The sequence below is a fragment of the Poecilia reticulata genome, linkage group LG6, assembly GCF_000633615.1.
Source record: "Poecilia reticulata strain Guanapo linkage group LG6, Guppy_female_1.0+MT, whole genome shotgun sequence".
Classification (NCBI taxonomy): Eukaryota; Metazoa; Chordata; class Actinopteri; order Cyprinodontiformes; family Poeciliidae; genus Poecilia; species Poecilia reticulata.
In genome coordinates, this window is record NC_024336.1 from 14,881,425 (window position 1) to 14,909,158 (window position 27,734).

General features: G+C 38.3%; 3 protein-coding genes across 4 annotated transcripts; 2 read left to right on the forward strand and 1 right to left on the reverse strand.

Annotated features, from left to right (window-relative positions):
• Positions 1 to 172: 172 nt before the first annotated feature.
• Positions 173 to 4,273, reverse strand: c1qtnf13 (C1q and TNF related 13). Its single transcript, XM_008411463.2, has 2 exons — positions 3,972 to 4,273; positions 173 to 1,595 (listed from the first exon to the last, which is right to left on the reverse strand). The coding sequence occupies exons 1-2, from the start codon at positions 4,000 to 4,002 to the stop codon at positions 538 to 540; spliced, it is 1,089 nt and encodes a 362-aa protein (XP_008409685.1). The 5' UTR covers positions 4,003 to 4,273; the 3' UTR covers positions 173 to 537.
• Positions 4,274 to 5,254: 981 nt separating this feature from the next.
• Positions 5,255 to 12,037, forward strand: ube2na (ubiquitin-conjugating enzyme E2Na). The gene is made up of 4 exons (XM_008411464.2): positions 5,255 to 5,384; positions 9,080 to 9,326; positions 9,584 to 9,724; positions 10,842 to 12,037. The coding sequence occupies exons 1-4, from the start codon at positions 5,355 to 5,357 to the stop codon at positions 10,886 to 10,888; spliced, it is 465 nt and encodes a 154-aa protein (XP_008409686.1). The 5' UTR covers positions 5,255 to 5,354; the 3' UTR covers positions 10,889 to 12,037.
• A 1,724-nt stretch (positions 12,038 to 13,761) lies between these two features.
• On the forward strand, positions 13,762 to 27,663 carry nudt4a (nudix (nucleoside diphosphate linked moiety X)-type motif 4a). 2 transcript variants are annotated; one of them, XM_008411466.2, is made up of 5 exons: positions 13,762 to 14,193; positions 21,142 to 21,252; positions 23,025 to 23,069; positions 23,269 to 23,356; positions 25,538 to 27,663. In XM_008411466.2, the coding sequence occupies exons 1-5, from the start codon at positions 14,095 to 14,097 to the stop codon at positions 25,738 to 25,740; spliced, it is 546 nt and encodes a 181-aa protein (XP_008409688.1). In that variant the 5' UTR covers positions 13,762 to 14,094; the 3' UTR covers positions 25,741 to 27,663. The 2 variants fall into 2 exon arrangements, with proteins under 2 accessions (XP_008409688.1, XP_008409687.1); XM_008411465.2 differs by having other exon boundaries at positions 13,765 to 14,193; positions 23,266 to 23,356.
• Positions 27,664 to 27,734: the final 71 nt, after the last annotated feature.

Genomic DNA, 27,734 nt, shown 5'->3' on the forward strand with positions numbered 1-27,734 from the left:
TTGTCCACTTTTATTTGAGACTTTCAGAGATTTGAAATCACCTGTCATTCTAATTCTTCTCCATGAGCACTGGCATGCATCTCTACACGGTCCTATCTCACATACAGGTGTCCCGGTCCTTGTTCATTTAGGTTTTATTTGCACAAAACCCTGAAAGAAACAACGTGGTATGTTGTGTTTTTAAGTAAGCAGTTTTATTAAAATATACATCTTTTACATTTATATTCTGACCACACAACAATCACTTTTCTATGAATAGAAAGCACTGTTTTATTGCTTCTAAATGCAAAGGACCTAAGTAGCAAAAAAAAAAAAAAGATTTTATTTTAGAAACTGGAGAAAATTGCATTTTCAAGTGACAGAATCTGCTGGGCAGTGTCCACGACTCTGTCTCATAGCACCATCTGGTGGATTAATCCAGAAGAAAACGCAACATGTGGAACTAAAGCAAACTCTAAAAACTCAAGTTATGTTAAATTACTTCCTCTACCTACAGAACCAGCGATGTACTACAGACAGCACTAAAGGCAGAGCTGTTTATAGGCTGGTTCTGTCTGCCGTCGTTTCTGCAGACGGATAGACCAGGAAGCCGGAGAAGGTGGTGTACCTCCCTTGGTTGCTGTAAACGGCGTAGCGCTTGTCCTGCTGGCTGTACAGCCACACCGTTTCCCCCCTGTTGAGCTGCAGCATTAAGCTCTGACTCTGCATCTCCCTCCTCTTGGACGTGTCCTCGTCGAACACCATGGCCTGCACCTGCCCGCTCCCGGTCATCAGCTTCACAGAGACGGCCTTGCGAGGGTGCTTCCCCACTGTGAAAGCAAAGAAGTACACCCCGGGGAASTGGCAGGTGAACAGGCCTGAGGTTTTGTTGAAGTGGCCCCCAATGTCGACGTACTCCACGTCAAAGGTCAGGGGAGGTTTGTTGTGGTGCCTGTCGCTCTGACCCATGAACGTGGACGTCCGAGCCACTGAGAAGGCTGACTGCGGCTGCTCAGACGCTTGACCTGCGCTCTGGGGTTCAACCTGAGGTGGGCAATCGGGATAATACAGAGCTGGCGAGGAGAGGTGGTTGCTGAGGTAACTGGTTGGCTGGAGCTTTGGATAGATCAGATAACCAGAGAAGGTGATGTAAGGGCCAGCATTGCTGTACACAGCATACTGGGGATTCTGCTGCAAAAGCAGCCACACAGTGTCCATTTCCTTCAAACTGATCATCACACTCTGGCTTTGCACTTTCCTGCCTATCCTGCGGTAGTCATCATAAGCGATGGCTTGCACCTCCTCCCCATTCTTCACCAGGATGACCGAGAGCAGCTTACTGGGGAACTTCCCCACGGAAAAGGAGAAATAATAAGCCCCAGGGATGCGGCAGCGGAAGTGCCCGGTGTCTGGATTAAAGTCCCTTCCAGTGTTGACCATGAGCTTGTTGAAAGTCACTGCTTTCTGCTTGCCTCCCACCACGCTGCTGGTCTGCGCGGCAGAGAAAGCAGAACCGAGGCCCGTCGCCACAGCAGGCCCGTAAAGGGATGAAACTCCTCCAGAGCACAGGATAATGATGAAAAAACATGCCAAGTGTGAATGAGACCTGCAGGAAGCTAAAAACAATAGAAATAGCAGATAAAATTGTAAAATGACACATCAGGGGACACAAGGATGTCTGAGAGGAACATTTGCATTGTCCCTGAATAAAGGAATAATCAGATTATGTGTGAACATATTTTCTAGTGAGATCATTGTTTTATATTTTGTCATGAAAACTAATCAAGGAAAAAAGTCACGTTAATCAGAGCCGTCCAAAATGTGGTCTTCACAAGAATTTTATGTGGTTCAAAAATGGCTCAAATTTGGTCTGTCAGCATAGGTGGACAAAAATAATACTTTCTCAGAAAAAAAACTTTGGCTGCTCTCTTTCTATATTTTCTGTGACGTACCTGACAATTTACATAGGTAATTTTTTTTTGCCTGTTTGTTAAGCCACTTATTAAACATTAAATGATTCATAGGTCAAAGACTCATAAACTGAAAATTGGGTGGCTGCTCTACCGCTACGCCGCGTGTCGCCTCACACACAACAGTTCTTAATCCTTGTCACGAGGCAAGGGGTTCAACTCTCAACCTCTGGAGATTTACTGTCTGTCTATAAGTATGCAGATGATGCACAGCTCTACATTACAATGACAAGTGCTGAGTAGATGAGCGGTGTCCAAAGTCAGTCCTCAAGGGCTGGTTGCCTCAGTCAGTATTCTGCATAACTAACTACCTCCTCAGCATGTCAAAGTTCTGCAGAGGCCTAGTAACAAGCCGTCATTGGATTCAGGTGTGCTCAGAAAGCATGGCGACCACTTTAGAAGATTACAAGAAGGAACGACTTCAAACTTTTTCAGAGTTCTACCATTTTAGCACATTGGATTTTAGTGAGAGGAACATCAGCTGAATCTTCAGTTTATCTGCCAGTTAAATATTTATCTGCAACCCTTTACCCTTCAGTTAACATATTTTCTTCTTCCTTTGTCCTCCACTTATCTATTTTTCCTTCTTTTTTTAGCATAGTGGACAATGCTATCATTATCAGGTAATGAACAGAAACATAGTGAAAAAACAGCCAAAAGCCCAAAAGACCTTTAGAAAAATAGAAAAACTACAAATCAACATATTTTTTAAAGACTGCAAGATAGTCAGACTGCTTAAAATTACCAGCAGTTTAGTGACAATTTAAAGTTTTTCACACTACATAAAATCTTGTTTGCTTATTCTTTACAAAACAGGCACACAGACAAGTTGCGTCTCTCTTTTTGTTGTACTGTTAAGATGTTACAAGTTCATATTTTAGTTCAGCATCTGACTCTAAAGTTAAATTTTGTGACGTAAGATGTGTAATTGTGAATACAGAAGAAGAAGTCTACAAGAGAACTTTTTATGCTACAGCTCAAGTAGCTGCCCAGGATAAGTTTTATCTTTCATAATGTACTGGTCACTCTGATCTTATCCTGTATTTGAATTAAAAGATGATAAGGAAGTCTGGCCACATTGTTGACACAAATTCAGAGCGTTCTGTGTGATCAGCAGTGCCTGTAATGTGACTGATGTTTCTGTTCTCCTTGTGCACTGGCAAAAAAAAGGCCTGCATTAGGCGCTGGTTCATGTGTGCCGAACAATGGAAAATTTCAAAGACTTCACTAAGTTAGGGCAGAAAATGAAAACACGAGTATTACTTTGATGTGTCAGTACGTGGTAGGTGAAAGTCATTTTTTAATCAGTGAGTAGAGAATATTTTTCTTTTTTACATTTTGAACTCTAAGTTGGTTTAAATTTATTTTACTTTTCAAAATATTTGTTCATCAATACACTTCTTTTTCTGTATTTACGTCTCTGTCTTCTTACATTTACTAAAAATTTGAAATTAGAGTTGACAGTAACCCCACCAACAATTGTTAGACAATTTGAAGGTATTTGGGACAAACTAAAGAGATTAATTACTAAAAGCTCAGATGAGTATTTTAGTAAAGACCTTAACCTGAGACCAGACCAAGACCAGACAAAAACAAAACTAAGATCCATCTTGAGTACTACAATTATAGCTCATGTATGCATTGTGCTCTGTAATATGCATTTTAAGTGACTAGTAATACTGTACTGGAAAATGCAAGGCAAATGTGCAAAAAAGCAACAACAAAAAATAAAAAAACAAGCAAAAAATAAAAACTAAATAAAAAATGTCCTCGCCTAATAACAGCAAACATCTTAGGATAGATAATCTACGGAGAGTAGTGTTTACAGCAAAAACACAGTCAGATGACAGAAGTATGTTTGCAACAAACGTGCATTTTTTCATAACAAGACATCAATATAAAGAAACATACTGTACACTTTTTTAAAACTTCTTTTTCACACAATTGCAATCATAAATAGCAAAAATAAATAAATTGTAAACGTATCGCCATTTGACGATTAAACAAACATAATAAACCCACCTGCTGAGGTAAATTGGCACAGAAATTGCATCCTGGACTTCGTCTTAGTCGGGTCTGTTGAAGTTACTGTGTGCTTGTTGGTCTGTTAATGTAACTGACACCCAGTGGAACAAAGATTTTGTTCAGGCAGAAATTGTGGAAGGAGGAGCTCCGATCCTCCCTCTGATCTATCGCTACTATAAAGTCTGTATATGTAAAAAAAAAAGAAAAAAAAAAAGCAGCTGAACTCTGCATACTTGTTTGCTTCCAGAGTTGTTAAGTCTAAGTCATCATTGTTTGGTCTTCCACATGTAGAGCTAATGCTAAACTCCAGCTCTTATGACTTCTAGAAAAAAAAAGACATGGGTAGAATTTGCAAATAGAAAATGACTGAAAGTGCCAATATATCAGTGAAAGAATGTAGTGTTCTGTCATTGGAATGCAAAAAATTTTCTTTTGATGTGATGCAATAATATTTAATAATATTTGTCATGTATTTGTGAAAATTTGTCATGTATTTGTGAAAATTTGCCTCAAATGGCTAATGCACTTGGACAAAAACACAAAATGAAATACGAGTTAGTAGATTATAGCAGGATGAATTTCAGGAGCATTCAATGATGTTAGAAAGTATTTGTCCCATTACAAATGTCTTCTGTTTTTGTTTTTCATACGATCAAGTTTATTTTATTTTATTTATTCAGACAAAGATAAACTGAGCAAATACAGAATGCACATTTCAACTGATGCACTGTGTTACTAAGGAAAAAAGGCTATACTACAACTCAGTTGTCCCTTAAACCTTTAACTATTGTGTCACTGTTGGAGGTAGAGCTGCCATCAAGGATGTGAAATATTTGTCTCTCTCTTTGCAGAACTGCTTTTATGATACATAAAATTTGGCATTTTGACTAAATATTACAAATAATCCTATAGTATAAAAGTTACAAAATATTTATACAAATTTATCAACAAATAAAGGGAAATTAATTGAACAGCAGGTCAAGCACTGTAACATTAAAGCTTTTATTTTTAAGTAAAATAAAAGCTTTAATGTTACACCTTCAGTATTTTAACAATATGGGCGTTTAATATTTGTTGTTTTAATTTTTCTCCATTACTTATCTTTCTGTTAATTTGTATTTTTCTTACATTTAAAGTGAAATGTTTTAGTTCTATGGTAGCTACATCTGTACTCCTTAAAAGTAAAAACATACAAAAATAAATAAATAAATAAAAATGTACAAAAATCAACACCTCTCCAGGCCACGCCATGTTGACGCAGCCAGGAGCCCTTTTGCTTATGTCGTCATCACGCAGGAACCCGGAAGTGGTCTGTTTGCTGTCAATGCCAGCTACAGAGAGAAGGAGGCACCGAGAGCTAGAAGCCCGCATTTAAGAAAAATGGCAGGACTGCCCCGCAGGATTATTAAGGTACCTATTTCTAACAGAATATTGTTTTCTTCTGTGATTAAAAATTGGAATTTATAATTTAAACTAGTTTTTCTTTGTCCGTTGCACATAATGGTGTTCCAGCGTTAGCATCGATTAAGCTAGTGTCGGTTTGAGAAAGTAACTTCCGCTTCTTTAATGTGCCCAGAAACAGCGATTGTCAGAGACTAAAAATACAAAATTAGTAATGGCAATTAGCCCGTTGGCTTGGCTCAAATTTTTTTACTGTAATTTGTACAACTCGGTGTGGTTTCTAGTTTTCTTATTGCGCTTGCAGGATTGCTGAGCAAGCCGGCTAGCTAACTATGATAGCCATTTGGTAGCATCTTAGCGATCACTTTTAAATGATCCATGTTCATTAAATTGATTCCAGTTTATAACCGAGATAAATGTAGAAACAAACCATTACTGTAAATAAGAAATTAATACAATGGTATCGTGTAAATCTACTATTTGTCGTGTAATTCAAAGGATTTCTCATTCCCTGCTGCTGCAAGTTAATAACGCAATAAGTGCGTTTCTATCAGATGGAAGCTTAATCATGAAATTAATAATTTCAAAATAATGAATTCTCTGCTGCTCAAAACTGACCGAAGTGATGGGCATAATTTCTTTATAGACATCGAAAAGTACAGAGTTTAATCATTGTCCTCATCTGGATAATTTTGGAAAAACATTTGTATTTTCAGACTTTATCCTCTACCATTTTTTCTCAAGTTATTTCTCTTTGTTTTGTTTTTGTTACATGGAGCAGCGTTCATGAGTTTACTTACACCTTGTTAAAGTGCATTTTGTCACTTTTCTTTATCTGCACTGATGTAGAAAGTCATAAGCAGTTAGATGATGGTTCCTTCTGTCTTATTTTCTTAAATTAACTTTCAGTCTATGAATCCGCATGATTTTGCATATTTCAGGTCATGTGTACTAATAATAATCATAATAATGCCAAAATCCTCTTTAAATGCAGACTGAACTTTAAAATATTTTCACAATAGTCCATGAAATTTCACTGTGAAAGACTTATCTTTTTATACAAAGAATGTTTTTTTGTTCCCAATAATACAGAGCACATAATGTTATTTACAGCCAGATTACAAACTGTGCTGTAGTGAAACTTGCATCTAAAACATTCTCGCCATACATACTGCAGAGCATCACCCAGAGGGTGAGATGCTGCTTCCATATAAAATCTACTTCACGTCTGTTCCCTGTCATTAAAGACCTGGATTCAAAAATGCATATTTTGCATGCCAGCTATTTTATTGAAATGATTACAGGTAATTTTTGTTTTAGATATCTGAAATACTGCTAAACTGGTGACGTGACCATTCCTGTTTTATCCACAATTTCCTGTCAAGCCTGTTGTACTCATTTTCTCCTGTTTTTCTGTGCCATAATTTTTTTATTTTTAAGAATTTATGAAGCACAGTGGTGAAACAAACTGCTGCTGCACAAACTACTCAACAGATTGTTGCTAGGTAACCAGAGTGAGTAGTTGATACCACCACCAACTTTACTTAGCTGACCCTTTAGAGGTTGAGTGGCTAAAGTCTTTCCTCTGCCTACATCCCCCAGAATGCTGTGCGGTTCTGGATCGAAGTTCAGGAAAATTATTGAGCATTTATGTGTTTTTTGAAATATTTATTATTGGTTTATTGCTCAGCCCTGTACTTCCCACCCCCATTGTTTGATTTATTTTATTTTTTATTTTTCAAAATAAATAATTGACTTTTTTTAAGACTGGTTATTTTATTAAAATGTCAGGCAATTGGTTTGGTATATCCAACATGCTAAAGAGCTGTTTTGAATGCAAAAATTCACATCAAAGTATCAATATATTGTATTTTGCATCCCATTTTGGATTCAGTCTAAGAGCAGTAGATTAACACACGTTAGCCCAAGATGCCTAAAGGTCACAGAGAGCGTTGGAAGCACAGAGTAGGAAGGAACATTTTGATTTATTGTAACGCATATAAATGACTTCACAGCATTTAATCTATAGCAGTTAATGATTGATAAACTATAAAATAATAATGCTAAAATGAGGGAACACACTGGTAACCTTTGACTATGCAGCTCTTTTACAGAGTTATTTATGTTTGACACATTTACAGTATTTGTTTGTTCTCTAATACTACACTTGTTCCCACAGATAAAATGTCATATTTTATGAGTTTAGGTTGATTTTAAACTAAATAAAGCACACAGCTCTTATTCAGTGGGTTTATTGAAATATCACTCTGTGGTTCCAGCAGAAATATGGCATTAAAAGAGGAGAGTTTTATCAAAACTATCAGTCTCTGTTTTTCCAGTAGTAATTTGTACTCTTTGTAGTTTTTCAAATAGTTATTTTAGAAGAAGGAACGTTTCTGTGAATAGCAAAAGATCGAGAGGTGTGTAAAGAAGTGCACTGACTGCCTACAGTTGGTGGGAAAAGACGGGAGGGCTGGGAACAGTACTTACTGGGCCGAGCCCTTGAGCCCCCTGAGCGTGTGACTGGGACAGGGAGCCCCTCTTCTGTCTGTGTTTTCACTGCATGGTTTTGTCTGTGGGTTATCTGAAACATTTCAGGAATCTCACTCACAGTTGCACAGAGGGAAAAAGATGGCAAAAACTGCTGTCGCAAGTGTTGGCTGTGACTTTATTGGTCCATATTTCCGTAGATTATTTTTTACTCTTCCTTTGTAGTTAAACGTGGAAGCTTTATTAAGGAAGAATAAATCAGAGTTTTGATGTGTCCTGAAAATCATGTTGAAAATAATTCTGATTTTGCTGCAAATATGCCTCTGAAAAGTGAAAGTACACAGCAGGTTGACCAAGAAGGGCGTCTATAATAATAAAGAAAGTTGAAAACGCCATTGCAGATTGGTGGTTGATGCTGCCTGATCGTTTTACAGCGTGGTGCGACAGTGGATCTGATCAAAACTTATTTTAAAACATCTGTTCTCAGTTTTTATAGACTTGCTCAGTCTTAACTCGTTGGTGATCTGACCAAAGAAAAGCAATTATATCAATTCACAAAGAAGCAGAAAGCAAGCAGGAAGTTTCTCAGATTTAGTCCCAACTTGGACTTTTATGTGAGTAATTTTAGGTTTCTCTGTAATGCATGCTATGCTATGCAGGCTTTCTTTATTAGTCCACAAATATGCATTTAAGTTGATTCATTTTAGGGTGCATCTGAATGTAGGGATTGTCCCCTCTTACAGTTTTGGTTTGATGATTGCATGTCAGACATCTGAATGAATAGTTTGTTCTTCACTTCTTTAAATATGCACAATCCCATCTCTTTAAATTCTTTCACTGCTCAATCTGTACAACATCTTAGAAATGTAGAGCTGCATAAAAATCTCAGTTGAAATGGCAGTTTTATTGTGTGCAATATTTCAGTCTCAGGTTTACTGAGACTTTTAGTAGGCTGTAATATTTCAAGTCCCATGCATCAAAAAACCGCTTTCCAATTATATATATTGACAGATGAATTTACTTATTTTTCACAGTTTTTTTTGGGAGGACGGGGGAGTCATAACAACCCTCCTGACCCCACTGAGGGAAAAAGGGTGCAAGAAAATGGATGGATGGATGGATGGATGGGGGAGTCATAACCGATGTAGGTCTTAGTCATTAAGATCAGCAGCTCAAGTATGTTAATGTGTGTTTTTTTTTTTTATCTTATCCAGGAAACCCAGCGCTTGCTTGCAGAGCCTGTGCCAGGCATCAAAGCAGAGCCAGACGAAGGCAATGCGCGCTACTTTCACGTTGTCATCGCTGGACCTCAGGACTCGCCGTTTGAGGGAGGCACATTTAAACTTGAACTCTTTTTACCAGAGGAATATCCCATGGCAGCTCCTAAAGTACGGTTCATGACCAAAATATATCATCCCAATGTGGACAAGCTGGGAAGGATATGTCTGGACATTTTGAAAGGTAGGCCAAATCTTTTTCTCTAATTCGGTACTTGCTTTTTTTTAATACACTTTTTAAAGCCATGCACCTTCTTGAACCTACATAAATCAATTCGTTTTAAATAAAGTATTCACTAAATGATTCCTTTCTTCCCAGCAAAGCATTTTAACTAACTCAAGTTTGATCCACCAGTACAGAGCATCACCAGTTCATCCGCTGCTCCATTGCTATGTTAAGTATCTTAAATTTGTTTGTTTCACTGTTCTCTGACATTTCAGATAAATGGTCACCAGCTCTGCAGATTCGAACAGTGCTGCTATCTATCCAGGCTTTGCTAAGCGCACCCAATCCTGACGATCCCCTAGCAAATGATGTTGCAGAGAAGTGGAAGTCCAATGAAGCTGAAGCCATAGAAACAGGTGAGGCTATTAAAAAGACCAAAGCTAGACCCTGAACAAATATTGATTTTATTCATCTTAAATGTTTCTTTTCTTGCTCAGCTACAAATTGTGATTTCCAAGTCTACATCATGAAATTTGTTCACCGAGTTGTAAAATATGATGGAATAATGTTGTGTTATAGTTACAGACAGAGAGTAAAATAAACTTATATCAGTTTACCATCTTTATCTATTTTTGACACTAGAATGTGAACAACATTTTTGGAAAAGAGATGTTTCCTCAAGCGTAAAGGTTAGACCGGTCAACAATTCTGCAATCTGGCCACTAAGAGGCGCTCTTCTTCAAGCTGCTTCTACAAACCAGGATTCAGAGCAGATCACATATGCTGTGTTCTTGCATAATCAAGACGGATTGGCAGATTGGTTTTAATGCAGAGCTGCTCACCACTTCACACCTACTTGAAAACTCGTGTCTGTCTCATTTTAAAGAGCTATTATAAATTCCAGAGATTTGAAATCATGCTAGTTTACTCCTACTGGGTTTGAATTTGCTGATAATGAACACTTTATGTTATAAAAGAACATGATAATTAGTGGAAAAATTAGGCAAATTGAACAGATAGAGCAAACATTTTACTCACTAACTTGGTTGCTTCAAAATCTCAAATTCCATAACTGCTGGGACGGTTTTGTTTTTTATTTTAGCTTTTCCAAGGAAAAGATGGAAACTTCATACCAACCCCTTAAAAAAAGAAAGGTGAAAACCACAATGAGTTTAACACAAAGATTAGTTCTCACCATCAGTCTGAGGTGCAATTAGAGCTGCAGGTGTGCAAAGACGACACAAATTGATGTCTGGGCGATGCTTCAAACACTGCTGTCGCTGTGTGTTTGGCCTTTTACACTTAAACTTGACTTAATGCTTCTTAGGTTTCTTATGTTCTTGCAAAAGTATTCATAACCATTGAACTTTTCTCAAGTTACGACTCTGTTCAGTCTACTTTATTGGGACTTCAGATGAGCAAAAGGTCTGAATTATATCTTGTTTATTTAATCCTATTTAAAGTGTTTGGGGACAATTTAAGGAATAATATTGCTGAATTATAATCCATCCTTTCACATTTTCCTCTCTGCAGCCAAGACATGGACCAGGCTTTATGCTGGAAACAAAAATGAAGTGTAAAGCATCCTCACAGGTGGAAACACAAGTGAAAGTCAAGCGAACACAACTCATGTGCTGCCAAGATCTCCTCCTGGCTTCATTTGCATTTAAAGGACACAGTCTTTTATTTTTTATATATAAATATATATGTGAAAACAACTGCTGATATTCTGTGATTTCAATGCACACTAGTACTGAATGACTCGTCTATGTCCTAACTCACTACTACTATTCAAATGCATGGGCAGAGGTTTTAGATCTACTCACCTGGCTTTCTTTGTCCAATTGGGAGGAGAGGGTGTCTTGACGTCCCGCATATCTGGGGGAACGTGGCTTTAGTGGATTGAGTGGGGATGAGAGGTTGGCTAGATGTGAAAGTTGATGTACCTTCTTTATATTTTAATTTTATTTTATTGTGTCGCAGTTTAATAAAAGCGTCTAACTACAACTACTAGCCCACTGTATACACTCGCATAGAGGACTTTATCCTGTGTAGATCTCTGCTTTAGGTGCCATCTGGTTTCATTAGCTGCACTGTAATGGGACTAAAAACCAAACTGAGCCTGCCACTGACCTTTCAACCTCTCCGTGTTAACTTGGATGCCCTGTAAGCCTCTGGATGGTAAAACTGTGAGCGATGGAGATTGTGGACCTTTCTTTATTTTTCATACATACAGTGTGTTATTACAGTACTCTGATGTTTTTTATGACATGTTTTCTGCTCTTCCTCGACTAACTACTTTTTACTTTTTCTTCCTTTATGGGTCAACAAGGCTCAGTTGTTTCCCTGCTCCCATTAATATTTATTTCACAAAGGAGTGGTTACGCTCGAGTCATGAGATGTCTTGTGTTGTGATGGGAACAGGTGTTGGGATAGGAGCTTCCTGGGTGGCGCTGAGACGGCGGCCTGTCCACGGATCAAACACATGAGCGACGGCTCTGACTCCAAACTGTTGTGATTGGTCTCTGTTCAGTTTAATGTGTAAAATAATTATAACTCTGAAGAGGAGCAGGTTTGCTGCTCAAAATGCTATGAAACTGTTCACCTGCATACTTTTATGTTCTGTAAATAAACTGTTGATTAATAATAAAAAAAAAAGAACAGAAGTATGTAATTCTTAAAGGGGGATAATCTGGGATTAGTAAATTAAATGCTGCAATTTAAACAAATGAGTGAAATTTCCATTTTGAAAACCAGAGAGGTCTTTCTAAGCTTTTAATTTTGAAAGGTATGAAAAATGATTTAACAATTTGAACATGTTTTAGTTAAAAATCTGCACACTCCAGCACTGGGTTTATTGTTAAACCGGGTTTGTAAACGCTGTTATCCACCACTAGAGCGAGTCACTGAACTGTGGAGCCACAAATCTGGAACTAACGAAGAAGCCATGGCTTTAACTAAACATGAAGAGATGCCAGCTCCTTCTCACTGGAGGAACACAGAAATAAATTTAAATGCTCATATATAGATAAAATGTTTTTTTTAAGAAAAAAATGTCCTGTGACTACAGATGTAGGAAATCTGTAAAAAGAAAAAAAAAACTAAAATGCAGTTTTTCAGAAAATTACAATATTGCAAAAGGACAACGTATTTTCTATATGGGAATATGGCTTACACAAATGGGAATGCTGCTGAAATGACAATTGTAAGGCTGCACAGTGGCGCAGTTGGTAGAGCTGTTGCCTTGCAGCAAGAAGGTTCTGGGTTCGATTCCCAGCCTGGGGTCTTTCTGCATGGAGTTTGCATGTTCTCCCTGTGCATGCGTGGGTTTTCTCCGGGTACTCCGGTTTCCTCCCACAGTCCAAAAACATGACTGTCAGGTTAATTGGTCTCTCCAAATTGCCCCTAGGTGTGAGTGTGTGTGTGCATGGTTGTGTGTCTCTGTGTTGCCCTGCGACAGACTGGCGACCTGTCCAGGGTGTACCCCGCCTTTCGCCCGAAATGTTGGCTGGAGATGGGCACCAGCACCCCTCCCGACCCCACTGAGGGAAAAAGGGTGCAAGAAAATGGATGGATGGATGGATGACAGTTGTAAATCACAAAAGTGCATAGCTAAAGCTTAACAGAAAGTTGTGGAAGGGAAAAAGCATCAGTTAAAGTATCAAAATAAATCCCATTAAAAACAGTTTGTAGGCCATGCAGTACCACCCAGAACACAGACTATACTGTTGATTTCCCTGTGTCATCTCTGAAAAATCTGGAAAATTTTAGAGGCATTTTCCCTAGGTTAAGAAAAAAGTCTGAACTGTTGCTCAGTGGTCTAAAGTTCCCATTTAAGATGAAAGTAAATTTTGCACTTTGGGGTACAGAATCCAAATTGCYTYAGGACYAGTGTAGCAAAYATGTTATTGCCTTGAGAGAGGCCAATAACTCGGCTAATGAGAATCCTGAACCMGAACTTAAAATAGGACATATAAAACCTGATCCATGAAGTTRGAATCAGTGAAATAAATGAGCATTTAGGATACCGACTGAGACGGAAAGTATTTTAGTTGTGCAAACTAACCAATCACATGTTAGGGTTTATTTTACGTGCAATGGTGACAGCTTTAATGGTGGACTGTCAATATTCAATAATTAAATACTGAAAATATTGTTTACAGTTAAATACTGATATTTATTTCCTGTATTTGTTTGCACGATTTTTTTTTTTTTTGCGATTAAATTGGCTGTATAAATAAATATTTTCTAAATTATTTGTTTGCTTCATTGTGACACTTAATTTGCTTCTATAGTCCCGAGAAATGAAGTCATAGATTAATAAATAAATGAGCCCAGATTGTATCGTCATATCTATTTGTGGGGGCAAAAAGTATCATAACCTTTAATCCTAACATAGGCTACTTGGTAAGGGTTAATCTTGTGGAAGACCAACATGGAGGTCCGGTGGTAGGAGGCAGCTTGTCGCTCTGTCGGGTCAGCTGGTACAGCAGCAACAGTAGCAGCAGCAGCAGCAGCTTCTCTCTGACAGATGTGAGCCACTTTGTTGAACCATGCGTGTTGACAGCGGCTGTAAACCCACAGAGCAGATGCAGTCTGACTTCAGCCTCAGCGCAGAAATGAATGATCCGACAGTCCTGTTCGGAACTGGGACGATTTGAAGAGGAAGAACTGTTGCATCTTCGGAGTAACAATCGAGGGTTTTTTTTTTTTTTTTTTTTTTTCCTTCCCCCAACCCCACGCTCTCTGTTATTTGTTCAAATATTGCCTGAAGAATAGAGCATATATGATGAAATGCAAGGCCAACCAGACCAGGACGTACGACGGAGATGGCTTCAAGCGAAGAGCGGCGTGTTTGTGTTTGAGAAACGAGAAGGAGGACGAGGTAAGCTGCGTGGGTTTTCCACGGCCGAAGTTAGTAGTTCTCAGTGTTTACAGAGGGGGAGGGCACTTTTTGCTCTAATCTGAACTCWAACCAAACACTGGCTTTCTTTATCAACGCGCAGCCCAGTCAGCTCAGCCTGCGTGCAGAGCAGAGGTGAGCTTTAATTGGTTGAGGGGTCAMATATTTGACCTATTAAACTACATGGAGTCCGAACAACCCCAGCAGTGAAACATTATTGAGGAAAGCCATACAGCTTGTGTTTCAAAAAGACAACACATCTTCAATCTGCTGTCGGTGTCACTCAGGCATTTATTCAATGACATTTTTATTTAACTGCTGGCAGATGCATTTCACAACCAGGCTCCACCTAATACACTGCCTAACTAGTCGCTGTCAGTTTAAAGACCTTGCATCTGTATTTAGTTTTAAATGTGGTTTGTTTACAGGGACTGGARATAGATGTTGCTCTTACTCTGTAAACTGTAAAATTGACTTTTTCCCCATTGCCTCAAACTAAAGTTTTACTTCTTTATGTAATTTTAGAATTGCCAAAAAATATTTATGAATGCTAATCACTAGCTAGAACATTCAGGGGGTTATTTAATTTTTTTTTTCACTTTACAAATTCAAAAGTTAAAAACTGTATGTATTCGGCAGAATTTGGTAGAACTGCCTCTTTATGTTTACAGTGATACATTAAGTGTCCTTCCACACAAACTTTGCAATAGTTTGCTTGAATTTTCTGTTGACTCCATGAGAACAGCAATAAACATCAATATCTTTAAAATAAAGCCAATTGTTTTGTTTGATATTTTGTCTTATGTTTTCAACAGCAGTACTTGTGTTTATCAGGTTTTGACTACAATGATTYGCAGGGATAGTCATTAATTACGTTCATCACTTTTATYGTTACCCCCAAAATGTTGTGGTCCATTATGAACATACCCCATCTAGTGCAAGTCATTTACTTTTCTGTTCTTAAACAATCTAAATTGGCTGCATGTGTAGGGTCACTGGCCATTTGGAATATCTATTTCTGCCCAGGCTTCAACTTCCTGTCTAATATCTTAATATTTTTCTTCAACATTCACATAATCTTCTGTCCTCATGATGCCATCTGTTTTGTGACGTGCACCAGTCCCTCATATCGTATGAGCAGCAATATCATATGATAGGATGCTCATATCATCTGTGAATTCACAGATGGAATAGTGCAAATGCCCCCATGCCCCTCTCTTTCCTAGCCGTCACAAAGGTCCTTATGTCCAAACATTAACGTCTCAGTTTCATCAGACCACAGAAGATGTCCTCAAGAACTGAGACTTTTGTCCCTGAGGGCTTTGGCAGGCTTTTATTTGGGTTTTTGGAGTAATGGGTTGTTGTTGACAGAAGCCTTGTTGTAGTGTGGTTAATGACACTCGTACAGTGAAGCCCAGTCGACAACATCGTCCTCTAGGCTTCCCCAAATAAATAGAGAGAAATTCTTTAAAAGATTTTGATATCTACATGTGTAAGAAATGCATTGAAACAATTTGAAGTTATCGTCCACTTGGTCAAAGTGTGTATTTATTATTTCAGTATTTGCTTTTTTCATATTTTCTGTGCCATAAATTRTGAAAATATTTAAATGGCTCAGGAAGAGCAGAAAGAAAGATATGTGTTACCTCACATAAATAGTTGCATTCAGTTAGTGAATCTGCACAGTAAATCCTCTTCAGACCAGCAGACTAGAGCAGCGSTAGACCCGTCCACTGATTCTGATGGAAAGTGGCTTACTGATAAAATGAGTGTACGATGTGTTAAATCACATAAATACTGAATAATTGGATTATTATCTAAACAGTTATTCATTCTTTTTTTCTAACTAAAAACAATTTTAACAGCATTTTTGATTATTCCTTTAATATATCGTGAGTGAATTATTTTATTTGCTACTCAACTGTAGTGCTTTGTGACCTTCATAGTTGTAGCATCAGTTGGTGCAAATAGCTTGTTCTGCCACGAGGCAAAAGCCACAAACAAATAATGACCCCAAAGAAAAGTAACACCAAATTTACTTTGTTTTATTTTATCTGAAATTRGAATTAACAATAAATATTCCCCTAAATCCATTATATTGGTGTAGATGTCAGCAAAGGGCTGTAAAAATCTGCATCTTAAATGCTAGGAGCAGACTTTGTAGAGTCTAGGTTAATTTGGCAATGGCTCCTGGTTATGTAATCCTGCAGTTTTTTTTTGTTTTCTGTTCAAACTCCTAAAACCTTTCCAGTTAACACATGGAGGGTGTCAGTCAGCCTGGTGACGGCAGCAGTTTAAGGAGCACATGTGATAGGCAGAGTACGGAGCCGAGTGCCTGTTACAGTGTGCTCAACACCAAGTGACCCCTTAGRTGCAATTTATAGAAACAAGGTGCAGGCACTGACTGTACAGACAGATCTGCCAGCTCCTTGTGCTCATACCCCCTTTTCCACTGTCTGTACTGCTTTTCATCAAGGTCTCCACTTCTCTTCTTCGGGGATTTGCAGCCATAAAGCTGTCAGCAGCCTTTGGTGCTGTTCAACGTAGTGTGTTACTATTAAAACTTGAACAKGTTGTTGGTATTAAAGACAGTTCTCTGAATTGTCCATCCTGTTTGTTTTGCTTATCTGGGATTGGCTTGTGGAGGAAAGTGGTCAGTCAGACATCGCTCTCCATAGAAACACTCGCTTGGCTCAGTTTAGGGAATGTAAATCCAAAGCTCTGCATTTTGGCTCTTCTCTATTATTGACCTTATTACTGCAGACGAGGCTCCTATCCATCTCTCCATCACCTGCTTCATACTACTGCCACTCTCCAATGACACTTTAAGATACTTGAATTCATCTTCTTGGCATGTAATTCTTTGTAATCACCTTATTTAACAAGAATAGGTTTTTGTTCTCTTCCTCAGGGATGTGTCCTTGGTTCTCTGCGGTTAGGTTGAAACATGCTACAATTGTGGGACATAGTAATAACTAATTATGAGTCATAAAAAATATGTTTCATAAATGGGGGAAAAAGTCAATTGGAACATAGTTCTTCCTTTTATTATTCTATTGCTGCAGTGTATTAATGTGTCAATAGGAACACATTTGCTTTTATTGCTTCAGAGATGACATTCAGGTCGAACGATGAATTAAATTTAGTGGCAATATTMTATCGTAACCTTTTATTATTACTRTGTAATAATAAAACCTGGATTAAGGTCAACTTTCTTAATGTTAAAAATAAGACATATTTCCAGCCATCTCCTGCARCAACCATTTTCTTGTCATTATATTCCTGTAAGATGGAGTATTATCTCTCTTTTGAAGATCTAGAAAGTGATTCGTTCTTTTTCATATCACATTTAGACACRTAGCAATCACTGCCTTTTTGCAGTCATGCCAGCACACCTTAATTGGTGAAAGTCTATACATTGACATGACCTCACCAAAAATCCTGTCTTATGTCTTTCTGAGCCATTCAGAGGTGAACTGAGGCAAGTCTGACCTGCAGTGGTTTAGATTCAAAAACCCACCAGATCAGAAGTTGTTTTTGGATATGTAAACTGTTGCTTTGACTGGTGAAGTTCAGGTGAGGAACTATTATTTTCTAGCCACTTTCTGACACTTTTCTACTGAATTGAATCAATCAAAAATCAATCAAATTTTATTTGTATAGCACATTTCAGCAGCAAGGCATTTCAAAGTGCTTTACATAATTAAAATAAAAACAGAAATAAACAGTGAGAAAGAGAAAGAGATAAAAAAAACATTAAAACCCGCACCCCTTTAGGACTTCAGTTAAACGCAGTTTAACTGGGATTCTAACCCTCAGGGACTTTAGTCAAAAACACCGTTTGACAAGGACTCCAACCTCTAGGTTTTTAGTTGAAACTCCGTCAACTGGGACTCTAAACCCTGTAGAACTTTAGTTAAACGTTGTTTAACTGGGACGTTTTCCGGGGGGCTTTACATCATTAAAACGTCGAAAAGAAAGAAAAAGAAATTAAAGACATTAAAGACATAAAAACAAGGAAGACATCAAAACCTGCACTCTAACCCCAATTTAGTTATAAGCAACTCTAATAGGGTGGGTTTTAAGTTGAGATTTAAAAGCACCCAGTGTTTCAGCTGTTTTACAGTTTTCTGGAAGTTTGTTCCAAATCTGTGGTGCATAGAAACTGAATGCTGCTTCTCCTCGTCTGGTTCTGGGGATGCAGAGCAGAACCAGAAGATCTGAGGGGTCTAGACGGTTGGTACAACAATAACAGATCTTTAAGGTATTGTGGTGCCAAACCGTTCAGTGATTTATAAACTAACATCCGTATTTTAAAGTCTATTCTCTGAGCTACAGGGAGCCAGTGTAGGGACTTTAAAACTGGTGTAATGTGCTCTATCTTCCTGGTTTTAGTGAGAACCCTTTCTGACACTTTTCTACTGAATTGAATAGCAAATGTTCCTTTGTATTTCCCATTTTGAAGAGTGGCCGAGGGAAACGGGCCTCTGTGTTGCTTCATGTCAATGCGACACTGAAACAGGAAGTTGTGAGTTAATCATTAAAAWTTTTCTTGACACTCTGATCAACTTTAAAAAGTAAATATTGTCACCTTCCTAAAATAACGGTGTATATTTTTTTTGCCTAAAACTTGTTTTTGAAAGAAAGAGGTGGTGATTTTATTTTATTTTTTGCTAAAATCACTTTTTGCAAAACATTACTTAGACCATTATTACAATATATTTAAAGACTTTTTTTTTTTTACACTTTTATGAAGGGAAATTGTTGAATAAGTAGAATGCTCTGTATTTCTGGGTCTATAATGGCATGGCTGACCTGAAATATTATCCATATTAATATTATCTGAAACTTTAAAACCTTCCCAAATTTTCCGCTGGTGCCATACTGTAGCTCTCTGAGCTCCCAGTGATGTGTRCTGTGCCTGCTGGGGTCATTAACCTCCTCTGCTAAGCTTCTTGTTGTTTTCATACCAAAAAGCAACTGCTGATCCGGTGGGTTTTTGAAAAGCCTTGTCGCCGCTTACGTGTGAGTGCCTACGTGTTCTGCATGGTGTTTCTGTGAGACTGCTTTTGAGGGTTACGTGTTTGTGTTGGAGAGCCAGCCGCTGCTGTTTCTACTGTCCCCAGAGAAGGGCTTTAATGGACTCTGGGATTCAGAGAACCACCACCGCTCTCATCCTCTGTGCTGTTTAATTACCTGCAACACCACATAAACGCTGCAAACAGCACAGCTCGGTAGCTTCCAGAAAATTGGTGCAGTATTTTTATTGGTAAAGAACTGCTGTTTTACTTTGATGTCTGCTTGCCTGACTGCTTAATTTTTTAACAAGTACTACATCTGTCAGGGTTTTCATAAACGCAACGAATCACAATGGAAGACATTCCTATTGATTCTTAATCACATGAGCTAGCTTAATTAATTTATCGTAAAGGAGAACGAGTGAAAGATTAAATTCCTTAGGATTGTCAAACATGTTTTATACTTTGCCTGACAAAATATGCTGTACGTCACCTTGAAAACATCACCCCCACTGTAAAACATGAGGGAGAGCTTTACACAGAAGGGAAGGGACAGGGAAGCTGATCAAAGTTGAGTGGAAGAAAGTTCAGAGCATTGTTTAAAAGAAGAGGCTGTAAAACGCTGGAGAGCATGGGATGGAGGTGTGTCCGTCTGTCTTTGGGGTGTACATATTTTTCAAGCCACAGAACTTTGCATTCAGTCTGTCCTTTGTTCGTTCATCACTCTGTAGTTTGGCTCATCCACAACAGTCAAAACAGATCATCCTGTATCAAACAATGAGGTCTGCAGACAGGATCATCAGGGCTGACCCTCTGGTGTCAGGAAGAGAGCAGCCAACTTCTCTGCAGAGCCGACACATCCTCAGTACAAACTGTTTGGACTTTTAACCGGACGTTGACTCTATAAAGCGCTATTTGTAAAAACCAACAAAGACGGTTTCTTTTCCCAGGCTGTCCCTCCGATGAACAATGAACAGTCAGAGTGCCCATACAGTGCCCAGCAGGTGAATTAGTAACACAATTAGATATGCAAGCACAGACTTTGTTGGAAGATTAACCTCCATCATCTGTTAAAACGGATGTTTTTTTTGAGTTAAAAACTTATCGGTGCATTAATAGAAAGCGAAAAGTTTTCATTTTGTAAGTTTTGTTGCAGGTACACCGCAAAATCGGGTCAGCAAATGATATAAAATGATACAAACCCTAAGAAAAGCAGCGCTAGTAGTTAGATTAACAAAACAATTTCTAAATAAAGTTCTACAACTTTTTTCTTCCTGGAGTTTTATTCCACAGTTATTTGCCGTAGCATCTGATGTCAACATGATCGCAGACACCTCTGAGCAGTTTGAAACCTCAGCTTGGACAGCTGAGTTTTACTGGGTGTTAAAGGGCTACTTTTTCAGAGCTGGTGTGAAAGTCAGTCCCTGCCATCAAGGGAAGCTGTGCATGTTGTACGCTGGCGGCGGAGGAGTTGACCGTGTATATTTGGTTAGCTGAAGCCGGGATTACTCTTATGTGAACATTGTGTGGGTCAGTTTGACATCGGGTACAGCTAAAGGCGGGGTGACTTATCTGTCTTAAATCAGCTGAAAATAGTTTATGCAGATGCTACGTTGATACTTTTGACTTAACCTTTCAGTGTCTTGTTTTGTCAGTTTGATTTACATTTTCAATCATGATAAATCTGTGAGTAACTGGACCTGAAATCATGGATGCTTCAATGAGGAAATAACCAATAAACTGATGGGACACTACAGCAAACAGATTCTTTCAATTCAGATTCCTCTTCATGTTAATTAAAATAACCAGTATAAGCTGCTGGGGAAAGTCTTCCATTATGCGACAGACTCTGGACATGATTGTGCTGTGTCCGGGTTGCTGTAGGCCTGATGGAGCTCTCTCTCCTCTGCAGGTGCTGCTGGTGAGCAGCAGTCGACATCCAGACCAATGGATTGTTCCCGGAGGAGGGATGGAGCCTGACGAGGAGCCCGGTGTTGCTGCCGTCAGGGAGGTGTACGAAGAGGTGAGTTTGCAACACAACAAACACTTCTCTCGTTTTTCTGGATCGTGCTGGCATTAAACAGTTGGCCGGCTGGGGTCCATAATGATGTCTTTCAGTGCGTTTCCATAGAATTAATGATGAGACTCTTGATTGGGACAATTGTTAGTTCTGTTGACTTGGAGGTTCTGGGTTCGAACCTCGCCTCTTTCCCTCTTTCTTTGTGACCCCTCACAGATAAGCAGGAATAGCAAATGGATAATTGTTAGAAATAAAATTTACACTTACACTAAATTGGTGCTAAAAAGGACTGGGAACTTCACAGAAGTATTTAAATTTTGACAAGAGAAACGAGTGAGATCTCTGGACTTGGGTAAAAGTTCAAGTGGTTGATTTCTTTTTCTAGATTTATTCTGATATGGTTGTAGTATCAGTGATTTATTTGAATAATAGAAAAGTCAAATAAAGTTTGATGACATCCAGCAGGAAGCCTTTCTAAACCACACTGCAGTGAGTGACAGTAACTTTAATTAAAAGTGAAAAACCACTGGTATGATGCTGTAACATTCCACAAAGCCAGTAAAATTAAGCACTGTTTTAATTTCAGCGATGTCATCATTTCTCATAGTCCGATATGGTCATATGATGACAGGAAACCCAGATGAGGGGAAGAAATATTTGGCAGTGTTGTGTAAATATCCCATTAATGAGGTCTGTGGTCCACTACAGTGGAGCGCTGGTCGTTTTCCAACATGTTTYGCAGCAGAGCGAGCTGTGAACTTCTGCTGCGGCTCAGATGGTGTGCTGACAGCCTTGAAAGATGGCTGTGACATTTGGGTAGAGTTTCCAGTTACCCCAGTTACCCAGACGTTACAGATATGACGTGCACATGGATATAGACGGGCTGCACGCTCACTGCAATCATATAAGGGGAGATTTTCTTTAAAAATATTTTCTCAAGCTTATATCTAATGGTTAAACTAACATTACAAACATACCTAAGAGACTCTTCAAGCACAGTAGAGTAAAAAAAAATAAAAAATCTAATTATTTACTGTCCTTTAAGCTTTTATTGTTCTCTGTGAAGTTACTCAGTAATGACAATAATGATAATAGCAAGTATGTTGGTAAATATGTACAGGAAATCTGTTCCCTGTTTATTTGAGGGGAAACTGTTCTCAATCATTTATAATCACTGATTCTGAGTCCTAACAGGATTACATTCGCCACTTTATATCAACAATGAAAACCTTACATCGTTCCGGTCCTGGCACACATCTAATTATTCAAAATGTAAAATGGATTTCATTCAGTGTTTMCTTTTAAAACAATACATGACAGATTTGTTTAGATAGCAATGAATTGTTGTATAAAGATCTACTTATTCTGTGACGACAGAGCCGTTCTTCGTAGTAGACAAAATTATCTGTTTTTGCAATAGTGATCTCTTCAGTTATTCCAGCTGTTCTAAAAACGAGAGAACGGATCTGTGCTGCTATAACAAACAAAATGCTGGCCATGAGCTCCTGGAGAGCATTTTTATTCTTATTTACAAAAGGACGAATGTGTACAGTTTATACAGCGTTTCTAGCAGCTGTTCCTCTTGCTACTTTTGAGAACATAAAAAGATTGAGATGGAGCAGGTGAATTTGTAGCTCTTCTTTTGTGGTTGTGCTGTTCTCACTGAAACACCTCAGTTTCTTTGTTTCTCAGATTATGGGGACGTAAATATGATTTCTACTACTGAATATTGAAAAATATTCCCAACCTTTAATGCACTTTTTTTTCCATTTCAGGCTGGTGTGAAGGGAAAACTTGGCAGACTTCTTGGGATATTTGAGGTAAGGCTATCAACTGCCTTGCATTGTTACCATAACTTTAGATTCCAACAAATCACCCTGCAGAAAATCCTGCAAAATGCCCTGTTATCATGTTTAGAAGAGAACACAAGGTAAACTGTTTTAGATAAAATCATTCACAGATTGTGTTCACAGAGTTCATATAAAAGCTGATMATTTATTTTCTYTTCCTATTCAGCAGCACAATCAAGACAGAAAGCACAGGACGTACGTCTACGCTCTTATTGTGACAGAAACACTGGAGGACTGGGAGGACTCTGTTAACATTGGTATACTTCAGTTTTAATTYCCTGTTTGTCACATCATGGAATACATTGTAATAAAAAAGATTATTGACTGAACTTCTTTTTTGCATAACATTTTATAAAGTCAGGTTTTCCATGCGTAAAAAAATCAGTGTAAGTTCAATTTGCTCCAGAATTACTTGCAGATTATTTTGGGTAATTTTGCAGAGTAACAGCCAAGGACTTATTCTGAAGCTAATATTTGGAAATTATGCAGCTGCATGTTGCTTGGCTAGGCTTTGCCAAAGAAAACATCCTGACACTTGTAAAGGGATATGTAAACACTCTGATGTTGTAACAATGAGGATTAAGATTGTTTTGGGGAGTCCGGCAGGGTTTCATGTGGCATTTACAAAAAAGAGTAGAGACAGAGAAGCATGTGTGCAGATTTCCTGCCGTGGCTGATCTTTATATCTGCTGCCAAATTTATTTTATATCCTCTTTCAGAAAAAGAAGCGTGTATTGTACACMTCTCATTAACAGCAGATTGKTGCTGTTGAAATTGTGGTCAATGTTTATTGAAAACCTTCATCAGACCAAGAACTTTTAATAATGTTTTCATTGTCAGCAGAAAAAGGCTGTAAGTGTGAAAAATATTCAGATGTAAATATTGGAAATATGGTTAACGTAAGCACTAGTTTCGTTTTTAACCACGTACGTTTGGTGACAACCTGTAAAATGTGATAATTGATCTGGACAAAGACTCTGCATTATGAATATTTTTTATTTTACTTTAGTCAAAGCAAATCTAACCACAAGAGATATGGATATTAACTGGTTTTGTTTTATACCCCATCACATTAGTGCATATCTGTCACAAAAGATGACGTTCACTGGTACAGAAACTTTACCTTAGTGCTCACTTGGACCAACTTTATGTTTTTACCTTCACAGTTTTACTATAACAATGACTTAAAATTAAGGTATTGTGTTTTTAGCTTCAGGCATATTAAGATAGGATCACAGTTTTTAGCTTGATCAGGGGTTTTGATACCTGCAGTTCTAGAGCAAGAAGTGTCTCTGTGGCTCTGATAATGTTTTAACTATGAGATATTTAACTCTAATACATCACTGTTTTCTTTTAACTTTCCCTGATTTTATTCTTTTGTACTGTGGCCCCACGAATAAACTCTGGACCAACCCCGGCCCCTCTCGTAAAGTTGGTCTAGACCCGCCACTGACTCAGCTTATAATTATGTAACCTCTTGGTTGCATAAACTGTGTATAGATCAGCAAATGTTTAGTCCAGGATGGTCAGAAGATTATAAAGTTTGGAAAAAGGGGAAAGAAATAAGGTGGTACACTCACTAGAAAAAGTAGTCKATTCTACAACATTTATCCCAGTTCACGCAATATAACGCAGTAAATAGTAAAACATTTTTGGGTTGACACACATTTTATTTGGTTTATTCCCAATTGCTTTGGAAACTTTCTCTTTTGTTTGGTTTTGATGAACTTTTGCTCTCTTTAGCCAAGCAAAAGTGAGCAATTTTCTCCTCTCACCACACTGTATAATTAAGGTCTCTCTGCCTTCTGCGTCAAATAAAATGAAAGGACCTTTTGTGTTTATTTTCTCCCACGCAGTGTTTTCTGTTTACATTCACTGTGTTTTATACTCACCGAGCTCTAAAAACTGTAACTGAAATATACCTTACTCATTTTTCAAAAAGCAAAATCAGAAGTTGCAGAGCTCCTGAAGCAGAACCTGTTACAATTAGGGAACGGTGTAGAAAGGCTGGACTTACAACGCTCCACAATATCTATATGTTGAAGTTCAGCAGCTGCAGGAAGGAAAAGTTAGAGCAGCTAAACTCCGTCTGCTTTGGTTACAGTTCTCATGCAGGAGAATGGAGCTGGCTGCGGTGAGTGATAACTGGAAAACAACTGGACACCCTAAACATTCCTGCCCCCCCCCCGTCGCTCCCCGTTAACAGGCTGAATCTATTTCTGTGGATGAATGGAGTAAACAATCACAGGCACTTTTAACAGGAGCMGTTAGAAATGATTGTTATGAGCTACTCTACTGTCGAGAGACGGGATACATTTCAAACATCMAACACCTTTAAAATAACTGGGGGCCACGTTTTTATTTTATGTAATTCACATTACGAAGTCACACTCAAACTTTTTACTMCKCTTGTTTCTCCTTCCTCTTCCTTTCCACAGGTAGGAAGAGGAAGTGGTTCAAGGTGGAGGATGCCATCAGGGTGCTGCAGAGCCACAAGCCTGTCCACGCAGAGTACCTCTGCAGACTCGCGGACACCTGCAGCCCCCCCTAYGGGCCTGTGTGTTGCCCCCGAGCGATGGACAGCAAGGCCCCTCACTATGTTGTTTGCTCAGCGCAGGACTCGGAGCTCTTCAACAGATAGGCCTTACAGCTGAGAGTTCCTCCAGAGGACACCGATGGACTATACTGGAGCATTGGTTGCTTTATGAACACAGGTTTTTCACTTGAACAATATTAATTTTGCAGAAAGTTAATAAAAAAAAACAAAAAAAAAAACAAGAAAACATAGTAGCCCTTAAAAAGTGCTGTGATGCTTTTTAGGTGTATTTAAAGCAACAGTTAGCAGCTGACAGATCAAATGCATCCCCCTTTAGGGGTTCGGTTACTGTGAAGTAAAGTTCTTACCGGGGTCTTACATGTTTGACCTCAGTGTTCCCACTGTGTTGGTGGTTTCCAGAAGACTGAAACTGGGAAATGTTGGCCTTAAGAGGAAGCTCTGTTCCCACTCTGACTCACTGCCAAATAATTTCCTGTTGCAAGAAGAGGTAGCAGCCACAAGTGTGTGTATGTTTTAGAACAATTTTWTGCATTTTGTTTCCCCTCATGATACTCTAGATTGAGTTTTCTTCTTGGTTTAAAGTTAGCTTTGTTGCAATAAATGAGTCAATTGTTGCAACAAGCAGGGTTGTTAGTACTCTGTTTAAAACCTGAGAGGTTGCCTTAAATAGCATTGAGATATTATTTATATACACATACATAAATAATGTTAAAATGAGCTACCTGTGGTAAAGGTGAATAAAAATCTTTAAATTATTCATCTTTTATTGTAGTTCTATAATAACAAAACTAAGAAAACTGACAGATTCTAGCATTTATCTTTAGGTCATTAACTCCCTGGATAAAATAATGTTACGTATCACAATGCCTTAGCAAGGATCTCCAGAAGGAAAACAGGCCCACGACATCGCAGATCCCCCAATATATAGAACAGTGGCCTTAAGATGTTTTCCCACACATTCAACCTTTATTTTACATCATTAACTTGTTGTGGCCAAAAATATCAATCTTACTCTAATCTGACCAAAGCACACAGTTCAGGTTAAAGTCCCTGTAGCACATGGCAACCTCTGCATGTGTGATGGTAAGACGGAAAAGGTTTTTATGGCATGCTTCCCAAACACTCGGGAAGCATGTCTAAAGCGTCTAATTGTTGTTATGAAGGCTGTGGTGACACCAAGATGCCATTGTTTTCTGCAGSTCTCTAACATTGAGCCTCAAATTTTTGTTTCTCCCTCACTGTGTACTCCTTACTGTTCATTATGTCAAAATAAATTATTATCCTTTTCCAGCCTTGTTTGTTACAGTTTTAGTTGTTTAAAGCATTTTAGTCATRACTCTTAACTTTGCATACTATATCAAATATTTTCTTGTGTCTATAACATGACTTAGTAAGATCAACACACATCTGACCTGGCATGATGGCATTGTTTGTTTTCCTTATTTTGAAGGGTGTCTTAGAGAAACTAGCAACTGCACTCTAGGGGAACAGAGAGTTTTGGATTCAAATCCTGGAAAATCTGATCAACGTAAAAAAACAACAACAAACAAACAAAAGTAAAGCATACGTTTGAGAAAACCTTCWGGTGACATTAATTTTTATAGGAATTGCCAAACTGTGTGCCACTGGGGGTTTTGTTCAAAACACTTGCTTAATCTCATTTCTCCCACCACCCATTTTGAGGAAATTAAGCAACTACAATACACTTTTATTTTTAAAAGTGTAATTTTATTTTTAAAATTTGCCACACAACAGTTTTATTTTTGATACCCTTGAGCTACACGAATATATGTAATAAAGTCTCATAGATTTATTTTCCAATTTGTCACGGCCTTAATTGTTTGTGCTAAAAGTGAATTGTTTGTGCTAAAAGTGAAAATACCGTTATTGTAAGAGTTGTATTGTAGCTTGGGGTTGGCCTAATGTAAACCACTGCTGATCAGGAGCATTTAGATTCAAACATTATATCAACAGAACCATATTTTCATTAAAATGATCTGTTTCTTGTGTCTGAGCTCATATTTCATAATTGTGATGATGGGTTTAGCTGGTAGTGCGCCTCCCAAATGGAATAAATA

Excerpts from the sequence above, each read along its gene's own strand:
- ube2na (XM_008411464.2), top strand. The coding sequence starts at position 5,355 with ATGGCAGGACTGCCCCGCAGGATTATTAAG. Across the intron at positions 5,385-9,079 it reads TGCCCCGCAGGATTATTAAG|GAAACCCAGCGCTTGCTTGC; the intron begins GTACCTATTTCT and ends TATCTTATCCAG. Across the intron at positions 9,327-9,583 it reads ATGTCTGGACATTTTGAAAG|ATAAATGGTCACCAGCTCTG; the intron begins GTAGGCCAAATC and ends CTGACATTTCAG.